Source organism: Leptonychotes weddellii, chromosome 8, assembly GCF_054177405.1.
Source record: "Leptonychotes weddellii isolate Sample4059 chromosome 8, ASM5417740v2, whole genome shotgun sequence".
NCBI lineage: Eukaryota > Metazoa > Chordata > Mammalia > Carnivora > Phocidae > Leptonychotes > Leptonychotes weddellii.
The window spans coordinates 89,798,079-89,809,330 of record NC_138376.1 but is presented as its reverse complement, the minus strand read 5'-3'; the positions used below and the strand labels follow the sequence as shown (position 1 = coordinate 89,809,330).

The 11,252-nt window shown below is 39.8% G+C and overlaps 1 protein-coding gene across 5 annotated transcripts in view; it reads right to left on the bottom strand.

The window, feature by feature from the left end:
- The window catches only part of NUS1 (NUS1 dehydrodolichyl diphosphate synthase subunit), a 45,713-nt gene that overhangs the window by 20,544 nt on the left and 13,917 nt on the right, over positions 1 to 11,252 (bottom strand). For 2 of the 5 annotated variants that reach the window (XR_014147918.1, XM_081828870.1), the window contains exons 3-4: positions 10,512 to 10,661; positions 4,581 to 4,680 (exon numbers count right to left, since the gene is read on the bottom strand). Coding sequence is in view for 4 of the 5 variants with exons in the window: in XM_081828870.1 (XP_081684996.1) it covers positions 4,581 to 4,680; positions 10,512 to 10,661 (250 nt within the window). In the remaining variant the exon portion in view is untranslated. Of the gene's footprint in view, positions 1 to 209; positions 510 to 4,580; positions 4,681 to 10,511; positions 10,662 to 11,252 lie in introns of those variants that run through there. The other 3 variants (XM_006734544.3, XM_081828872.1, XM_081828871.1) reach the window with 3 other exon arrangements.

Below are 11,252 nucleotides of genomic sequence, written 5' to 3'. Positions count from 1 at the left end.
GAACAAAAATTATTCCCCTCCCCCCAAAACAACAACCAAGTAGCTCTAGTCACCCCCTCTGCTCCCCACAAAAACAGGGAAGTAGTGGAGGCTGAAACCTTTCAATCTGAAATTTCAGCTCCTAAAACACTGCTGCTATTTGTTCAAACTGCAGGTCTACGTCTTTCCTTCTCCAATACTTCCCCCATTTATAAATTTATTTACACACATACACACACACACACACACACACACGCACACGCACTCATACTCACACATAACTCTTACTCTCAAGTAAGACACTTTTTTGTGTTTGCTGATAAATTATGAGGATTATGAACTAGGTGTGTACAGGGTTTCATAGGTGCTTTGTAAACATCAGAGTCACTTGAGTCCTTTTCTCCAAAAGCCTGAAATCAAATTACACAACCAGGGTTCACTACTTTCCCAGACGCTGTTCACAGGCTGCATACTGACGAAGGGCAGAGAAAAAGTCCTCATAACTGATGTTCAGGTGGGAAGGCAAAGAGCTGAAAAGAAAGCACAGGGGGAAAAAAGCAATTAAATGATATACTGTAATTTGATTTGGAGGGGGAACCAGAAGGATAATGACCCAAAAGAGGTTAAGAAGAGAAGAAAGTAAATTATAAGCATAGAGTATGTCAAACCTTTTCTACTAAATGACTGCTAAACTCACTGTGAAACAGTCCAAGTAAAAAATAATCTCTCCTTCTTTCCATAAGAGAAGAGCAACTTGTAGTGAGATAGAGATTCAGAACCTATATCAAAGCCTAAGTCTAAATTAATGCAAAACTGGAGATCTATTTATAAGAATCTCCCTCAAATTCACTTTAAGAACTCTAGGGGCACCAGGGTGGCTCAGGTCATGATCCTGGGGTTCTGGGATCAAGCCCTGTGTTGAACCCCACATTAAGCCTGCTCAGCAGGGAGTCTGCTTCTCCCTCTGCCCCTCCCCCTGCTCATGCTCTCTCTCAAATAAATAAAATCTTAAAAAAAAAGAACTCCTTTCTGTCACAGTAAAGCCAGTACGACTTGAATGGTTTATGAAAACCAGGCTTAACACTCGCAGAACAGCACAGCATCCTTCTATGACTGTATGCTAAAGCCATGTGGTGAGCAGCCAATAAATGAGTATTTATCTCCACCATTTCTAATTGCTCAAGGAGGCAATTACAGTGTGATGTGAAGACAAACTCTGTAAAGGCAGATGAATGTACAGCCAGAGGGTTCCCCTTTAAGTATTTGAAATCCTTAATATAATTTTCAATAATTAACATAAACAATTCTCTAACTTACACAGCTTTATTGTGAGGCTTTGGAAATTCCAAACTGTACCAGAGCCAAACACCTGGTCAGCGTACAAGCCACGTTCGGAGTTCCAGTCACGTGCACCACAAAAGAAAAAAGACTTGAGCAAATCTACCATGAATGACCTCCTGGCCTGACCCTGTGGTGCTCATAGCTATGCTTTCTTTATCCTTCCTTTTCCCCTCCCTAGCTTCACTGAAATACAATTGACTTATAATCTTTTCCCTTCCTTTCACTGCCCAAAATTCTGAAAGAAGTCTCCTTTCCCTCCCATTTCCTTATCTCTTAATAATCTCTGCCCTCAATCTTTTATCTTATTCCCTCTACTGCAGTGATAAGCTCGTAAGTATCCTCAAAGGACAAAGTTAACGACCCTCTTCTTGCTGAAGCTTGCTTCAGATGTCCTCCTCAAACAACCCACTTTCCTAAGTCTTTCTCATTTTATCCTCTTTATCAACGGCTTCATCTCCTATCTCTCCTCAAGAAGCTCTTAGCGCCAGGACCCCTCAGTGCCTCCAAACTGGTCTTGCCCTTCTCCCATTATGATTAAGACATCACAGTGCTTACAGTCTGGTGGGCAGCAGAGAAACAGAGAGCAGACCTCAATATAATGTGACAGGGCTAGGACAGACATATGTACAAAGATCCATGGGAAAGTTTGTTACAAGTTAGGTATCTGGTGTCAGTTATCAGACTTAAATCCTCAACTTATTTAAAATACCCATTTTACAAATACAGAGAAGCTTAAATAACTATCCAAAGTCACCTTACTGACTGCATAGCCAAGACTCAAATGGAGATCCATCTGTTCTACAACACACACTTCCCTCCAAACCACGCTCAACCTCACAAGAGATCACTGCTACCTTTCTTGGAGCCCAACCCAAAAGGCACCTAAAATCAAACTCAGAAAACCCATGGAGAGAAAGAAACAAGAGAAACACACACCCATCATAAGGAAACCCAAAGTCTGGAGATGTGGATTCCACTTTATTACAAGCAATAGTAAGAGCAATGTCTCTTCCCCCTTCTCCTCACCTATAAAATGAGGAGACAGGACCATATGATCTACAGCTGTTTCTGATTCTGCCAACCTATGTGTTCTTTTCTGCCTTTTGATTTGACAAACCTTTTCCCTGTCCTGCCCCTGAACTTGAAGCACTTCTTTAAAAGACCATGGGAGACTATGGACTCTGGGAAAACAAACTGAAGGTTTCAGAGGGGAGGGGAGTGGGGGGAATGGGTTAGCCTGGTGATGGGTATTAAAGAGGGCACGTACTGCATGGAGCACTGGGTGTTATACGCAAACAATGAATCATGGAACACTACATCAAGAACTAATGATGTACTGTATGGTAACATGACATGACATAACATAACATACATACATACGTACATACATAAATACCAAAAGATCCCTTGGTACTGTGCTCTTCTATATACACTTGAGAAAGTTCCTCTATTCTCACAGATTCAACTACTACTACTTCTTAGGTACTGTCAATCTCCAAATATCCATTTTTTTGCCTTGACTTCACATCCATGGACCAATTCTACATCTTCATCTGCTCTCCTAAGTGTTTCCACTAAATAAGACTATGGCCTCAAAATCATCTTATCCTTGAATTCAACATTTTCTCTTCAAAAATCAATGTTCCCTTGACTTTCTAGTCTGCTCAGCGGGGAGCCTGCTTCTCTCTGCCGCTCCCCCTGCTTGTGCGCTCACACTCTCTCTCAAATAAATAAATAAAATCTTTAAATCAAATCAAATCAGGGGCCAGCAAATACAGCCCACGAGCCCGCCACGGGTCTCTGTGAACACCGTTTTACTGCAAAGGTCACACACGTTTGTTCATGTGCTGTCTCTGGCCGCTTGGCTACACCACCAATGCTGAGTAGCTGCAACAGTGAGGAGCTGCGAGACTGGATGGCCCACGTATTTACCTGAAATACTTACCACCTAGTCCTTTATACAAAAAGTTTGGCCAACTCTGTTCTAAATAAGCAATTTCATTCTCATCACTGTATGACCCCCTAAATCATAGCTATGGCCTCTTCACTTGTCTCTCTACCTAATCCTTTCCTAAATCCAATCTACTCTAATACACAGGTGCCAAACAAATCTTCTAAAATCACCACTTCCGTGCTATCCAAAGGCTAGTGGTTTCCTACTTCCTGTTGAAACTGTTATACATATTCTTTGTGCTGGTATTTAAAGCCTTCCCAGCATCGATACCCCCAAATTATGTTTTCACCTTACAGAGGTGACCCTTGACCAACATGGGTTTGAACTGCATGGGTCCACTTACACACAGATATTTTCTGATAAATGCAGCATGATACTATAAATGTATTTTCTCTTTCCTATAATTTTTTTTTTTTTTAAAGATTTTATTTATTCATTTGACAGAGACACAGTGAGAGAGGGAACACAAGCAGGGGGAGTGGGATGGGAGAAGCAGGCTTCCTGCCGAGCAGGGAGCCCGATGCGTGGCTCGATCCCAGGACCCCAGGATCATGACCTGAGCTGAAGGCAGACGCTTAATGACTGAGCCACCCAGGCGCCCCTTCCTTATGATTTTCTTAATAACATTTTCTTTTCTCTAGCTAACTTTATTGTAAGAATACAGTATACAACACATACAACACACAAAGTTGTATTAATTGACTGTTATTCAGTCAGGCTTCCAGTCAAAAGTAGGCTATTAGTAGTTAAGTTTTTGGGGAGTCAAGTTATATGCAGATTTTTGACTGCACACGGGGGTCCCCCCATAACACCCACATTGTTCAAGGGTCAATTATTCTACCATCTAATGCTATAATGCTAAGTCTCCGCTCTGGTATGGCCAGTTCCCTCACTATTTCTTGAAAACGAGATGTTCATTCCTCACCTCCCAGCTTTTCTTTTTTTCCCTGTCCATCATTCCCTACACTTCTCACCTTTTTCTCTAGTTATAAAAATTCTATCCATCTTACATGCCCCGGAGCAAGTCATATCTTCTTTGTAAAACCAACAACTCTGGCCCACAGAGGTATCTCTCATTCCTGGTCTCCTATGACAATCTGAATCAATACCAAATACTTGCACAACCACACTCTCTTGTGTCTGAGTCATTTACATATGTCTTTATCTTACCACCGATACTGTGAAGTACCTGAAGGAGAGGACCAGTACTCTAAGTCTTTGGGAATTCTCACCATACCTACTATAGTGCTGGGCTCGAGAAACACTTGCTGAACTGAACCAAAATCAGGACACTTTAATTACTTACATAATCTCAGTCAATCTGATGTGCCAGGGAAGAAAGCCTAATGTGCTGTCCACAGGACCAAACTTCAATACTAAATCAGGATCAGGAAAACCAGTTGACCCTTAAAAAGAAATACACAGGAATTTAACATACATTGCTTACAAATAAAATAACCAAGGGCAAAATCTGTTAATCAAATTGGCTTTTTATGCTCTGAGTATGTTTCCTTCAAAAGGTTTCCAACCCCCACCCCACTGCCTAACATATACTTTAATACCTATGTTATTTCCATATGTCAAAGTTTTGTCTAAAGACCATTTAACTGAAGTGATTACTTGATAAGAAGGGGTAACCCTACTCCCATTCTAAACCCTACAGGCAGTCCCCAAATCCCATCCACCTTTCAACATAAGAGTTCTCCTGGCATTCTGGGAACCACTGCTTTGGGGGCACAAATGCTTATAGAATCATATAAGTTCATAGAATCATGTAACTTCAGAGATGAAAAGGAACTATAAAAGTAACTACTATCCTCCCCTTCCCCAATACCCCTCATTTTATAGCTAAGGACCCAGCAAGATCAACTCCTAGCTATCCAGTATAAAAGTTTTCTCCGGAGCCCCTGCCTAGGGAGGGAAAACACCATACACCTGCCTCAGTAAAGGCATGGCCATTTGGTCTCATTACTGGTTTCCATACAAGACCTGGTTTGAGAAAAAGAGGGGATAAGGATAGTGCAACTACTTAAAAAATAAAGTAAAATAAAATAAAAGTTAAAATAGTCATTGGTAGAACAGAAAAGATGCTATAATCCAAGAGACCCAGGCTCTAACAGTTTCTAATAACTTCAGTTTTGCCACTAACTTTTGGTCACACAACCTCCCCAGGGCTTAGTTGTTTCATTTGTTAAATAGGAGACTAGATTAGACAGGCCCAGCCAGCAGTAATAAAGAATTATTTCCATAACAAAGTCTCTTTAAAGCCCATATTGGTAAAGTAAGTGGACTAAGAAGAATATATATTCCTCAACCTGGTAAAGAGCAAATTCTCTTTAGTTAAAAAAAAAAAAAAAAAAAATTAAATCAAAAATGGCAAGAAGGAACTTCCTGCTAATGGTGGTGTGAAGGTGATGAATCCTCCCCCCAAAAACCACATATTAAACTGGATAAAACCAAACATATAAAGGGACTGGATACAGGCCAGAAGCAGACAATTATTCTTTTAATAACAAGAAAAATAATGAAACACCAGCCAGACCTTCAGGTAAGAGCAGCGGTAAGGGGCCTTTGTCTCTCCTGCCTGGGAATGGTCCTAACTCCCCATGGCCCCCGCTCCCCCACCCCCAACAATCAAATGGAGAGAACTAGAGTTTTACCAGCATGGTGCTGAGAGCAAAACTAGCAGGTTTGCTGCTTGTAGCCAAAAGATATGGACTCAATTTGGAACTGGAGACTGTGGGCCAGAGAGAGGGGGCAATGATGAAAAGCTAGGGTTTTGCCAGCTAAAAGTGGCAAACTCAAAAGTGAACAAATGAGGAAAACCCGCAGCCTGTTAGCCTGATGCTGTAGCCCCAGGGAGGGCAAGCAATATAATGGTCAGGAATTTACCAGGAAGATCCCGGGAACAAGGGCTCATACAAACTCTCCACACACTCCTGGGTGACCAGGGAACTGCACACATGCGAAGAAGGAAACCGGGCAGGGGAAGAGGGCAGCAAGAAAGCCCAGTGAAAAGCAACAGCCAAGAAGACTTGAGAATTGGCGGCAACTCTGAATGCACTCTCACATCACAAAGAGATCAGGGAAGCCTTACAAATTTAAGGTTTGAGCACAACCCGTGCACATATCATTGTCTGACACATAAATCTAGACAGACACAGGCAGTCAGACTAAAAAATAAAATTAAAAATAGAAAATTTGAGCAGAGATAGCAGTTATCTTTATACATAGACAACATGATCCTGTATTTAAAAAATCTGAAGACTCTGCAAAATGAACTACCAGAACTAGTAAATGAATTTTAGCAAGGTGGCAAGATACAAAATCAATATTAAAAAAACAACTATATTTCCATATATTATCAACAAGCAATCCAAAAACAAAATTGAGAAAACAATCCCATTAATAATAGCATCCAAAAGAATAAAATACTTGGGAATAAATTTAACTAAAGAAGCAGAAACCCAAATTCTGAAATTACAAAACATTGTTAAAAGAAAAATTAGGACCCAAATAAGTGGAGAGATATGCCATGTTCATGGACTGGAACACTCAATATTGTTAAGGTGGCAAGTCTACCTTAATTGAGCTAGATTCAACCCAATCCCTATCAAAACAGGGCATTTTGGGGTTTGTCTGTGAAACTGACCAGCTGATTCTAAAATTTACATGAACATGAAAGGGCCCTGAGTGTAGCCAAAGTTGTTTAACTCTGAAAAAGAAAATCAAAGTTGAAAGACTTATCCTACATGATTCTGAAATTTACCATAGTAGGCACTACAGTAATCAAGACAGTGTGGCATTTGAAGGACAGACAATACAGACCAATGGAATAGAATAAGAAGTACAGAAATAAACTCAAGGATTTATGGTAAACTGAGTTTCAAAAGAGTTACAGTAATTCAAGGGAAAAAAAAAATGGTGGTAGAAGAACAACTGGTTTTGTTTACCTCACACCATTCACAAAAATTAAGTCGAAATAGATTACAGATTTAAACATAACAGCCAAAGTGATAAAAATCTAGAAGAAAAGAACTGTGACTCTGGGTTAGGTAAAGATTTCTTTTTTTTTTTTAAAGATTTTATTTATTTATTTGAGAGAGAGAGAGAGTGAGCACGAGAGGGGGGAGCGGGAGAGGGAGAAGCAGACTCCCCGCTGAGCAGGGAGCCTGATGCGGGACTCGACCCCGGGACTCCAGGATCATGACCTGAGCTGAAGGCAGTCGCCCAACCAACTGAGCCACCCAGGCGCCCTAGGTAAAGATTTCTTAAATATGACACCAAATGTGTGATCTAAAAAGGAAAAAAAAAATGATAAATTGGATTTCTTAAAGATTAAATACTTTAAAAGAAACTATTAAGAAAAATAAGAAAAAAAAAACATGGATTGTGAGAAAGTATTCATTCATATCATACCTTATTACTGAAAAAAGATGTGTACCAAAATATATAAAGACCTCTTAAAACTCAGTAACAAGACACACCACCCATTGAAAATAGAATGTTTTGAACAGATTCTTCACCAAAGAAGATACAGATGACAAATTAGCACATGAAAAAAGCTCAATGTCATTAGTCATTAGGAAAATGTAAATTAAAACCACAATGAGATACTATTACACACCCACTAGAATGGCTAAAATTAAACACACACACACACACACACACACAAACTGACAATATTAAGCCTTGGTAAGGATGTGAAGAATCTAGACTCCTCTACGTTGCTAGTGGAATGCAAAAATAGTATATAGCCTCTTTGGAAAATAATCTGGCAGTTTCTTAAAAGTTAAACATTCACTCACCACACAATCTAGCAATTCCACTATTAGCTATGTACCAAAGACAGGACAACATGCCTGCACAAAGACTTGTATGTGAATGGTCACCGCAGCATTATTCAAACAAACCTAATGTACATCAACTGATGAATGGATCAACAAAATGTACATCCATAAAACTGAATACTATTCACCAACAAAAAGTAATGAACTACTAATACATGGAACATGGATGAACCTTAATAATATGCCAAGGAAACAAAGCAAGACATTAAAGACTATATATAATTCCATTTATATATAATTTCTGGAAAAGACAAAAGTATAGTCAAAAGGCAGGCATGTAGTTGCCTTGGGTAGGAGTAGGAATGGTGATTAACCGCAGTCAGAAGAGAACTTTTGGGGGTGACAGTATTGAGGTTTGCTTCTGTTGGATTAGTAAGTTAACTTATGGACCGTGTAGATTTTCACTTATCGTGGGTTTACTACCCCTGAAGACAACACCTGGGCTCAACGCTTTAGCAGGTCTCCACAGGCTACCTGAAGGGCCACCTTTGGTCCCTGCATCACTTTCAGGACACCCTCATAAATTACCCTCTGGATGAGGCCTTACAGAATCCAGTAAACAGTCAACACTCCAGTAACCTACAATGAGCCCCTACAATGGTCTACTTTAAGTCTATTCATTCAGCCTGAATACTGACTACAACAGGGAATAAGAGCGGACAGGAGAGTAGGGGAAGAAGTGAGTACTCAGTGAAAGTCAGGAGTTAGTTGAGACCACGTGGCCAGAGAACGATTGTGCTCTGGGACGGACATGTGTCAAAGTGGAAGAAACAAGAATGGAGAGTCAACTAAATGACTGAGTTACACAGAAAATGCACGATTAATGAGTAAGGTAAATGAAAACTCTATGTGAATGAACAAAAAATGTACATCTGAAATTGTATGGCTACAGAAACTACCAATGGACATGAAATTGTTAGAAGCACTGCCTTTCTTCAAATGGATTAAGGATAATGCCAGTAAGCAGAAGGACCATAAAGTTAAGGCAAAAAGTTCCTAGGGGTGCTCAAGAGAGAATAAGCAAATTGAAGGCTTTTTTATAAATAGTTAAAGGAAAAAAAAGTGTAATGCTATACTTGGTACAGCATGACAAATATAGTGAGTATATCTGGTATCACATAATAGAAAGAATACTAAAAATAGAACAATGAATGATAAGATTATATTATTGGAAATGCCTCTTAAATAGCTGTTAAATTCAAACTCAACAGATAGGTCAAACTAAAAAGACACAGAGGAGTGTGATATTATAACATAATAAAGAATATATGTTTGGTCTCTGTCCAGGTTCCTGGCACGGAGCTCCTAAAATCCTTGCAATTTCCTGAATGATAGGAGTGAGAGAAGTATTTTTTGTTATTCATAATAAGCCCCCTTACACCATACCTGAGTTTATGTTAATGATGACTCTTGGTGGGCCTCTAGACCTAGAAATAGCTTTAGGATGGGAGCTAGTTGCCAGAGAAACCAGTCATGTGATTAGAAGGCTGAAACTTTCAGCCCTCCCTTCCAAACTCCAGGTAGGGAGGGAAAGAGAAGCAGGAGATGGAGTTCAAACCCTAATAGGCACTGATTTAATCAATCATGCTAACATGAAGGGACCTCCATAAAAACCCCTAAAAGACAAGGTTCTAAAAGCTTCCAAGTTGGTGAACATAATGAGGTGCTGAGAGGGTGACTCGCCCAGAGAAGGCACGAATGATGACTGCACCCCCCCCCCCACCCCTGCCAAGACCTTGCCCTAGACTCTCTTACACTGGATCGCTCCTGCTTTGTGGCCTTTATAATCAACTGGCAAACAGAAGTGAAGTTCCCTCCTGAGTTCTTTGAGCCATTCTAGCAAACTAGCAAACCTTAGGAGAGAGTCATGGGAACCCCCTATTTATAGGCAGTTGATCAGGTGGCCTGCACAGGTGGCCAGTCCAGGTGGCTGAGAACTGCAACTGGTACCTGAAGTGGGGGCAGTCTTGTGTGACTGAGCCTTTAAACCCGGAGAATCAAACCCGGACTCCAGGTGGTTAGCATCAGAAGTGAACTGAATTGCTGGACACCCATATGGTGTCTGGATAACTGGAGAACTCACTGTTGGCATAGGAAAACATCCCAAAAAAAGGCTGACAGCAATATATTCAAGAATATTCATCACTGCCCCCCAAAATCCTTTCATATCCTCTCCTTTACCAGTAAGTTCTCATGCAAGTGAGTTGACTACAAATTTCATTATCTCAAAACCATTTTCACATGTGGGTATTTAAGATTTCAGAAACATCACAAGTGTAACAACAACAAAATCAGTCTTTATCATGCAAACGGAACCTAGACGTTCTCCTTAATACTGTGGGACAAAACTAAAAACATATATATATATATATATATATAAAACTTACTAAGTAAACTGTCGAACATGTCTATATCCAAATCTGTGGATCTCTTTTGCTGCTGGGCTACTAATTGGCAAAAGTCCTGAGCAGCTCTCACAATATCTGCTTTTCCATCTTCTGGGGAGAGCACCTTCACTGCCGATTGGCAATTTAAAACTGGAGGAAAAAACAAACAAGTTATTAAGTAAAACATCCTGTTCCGGACATATTTCAAAATCCATTTCAGGAAATATTAAGTTCAGACTAAAATAAAAGTATAGTTTTTAGAGTAAACAAGAATCATTTAAGTCCTTCAAATTCAATATCAAAACATACCTATCTACACTCCTCTAAAAGGACTCACACATCACATTTGTGTATATATATTTATATACTGCCTTCCTCTTAGAGAGCTCAGAGACCTTGTATCTCTGAATGAAACCGCTAGAATATAGGAATTATAGGCTAGTTTACAATTTTCACTCATCTAAAATGTCATCTACAATCATAGTACAGTTAGCAATAACATGAGAGAAGATCAAAATGAAGACTGTAGGAAAAAAAAATGTGTTTCAACGGAATAGGTATTGTCCACCTGATCAGATTCTGCTTCTAGGGGACCTATCTTACAATTGACAGGATTCTAGGTAACTGACAGCAATGCCAAATTCTTATCTATCTACATGCAAATTCTTTCTTGTCTGGTAGAGGTTCAATTATCTTCTCTGTAACCCCATAGAAAAACCAGTTTTGCCTCCATTTACATAT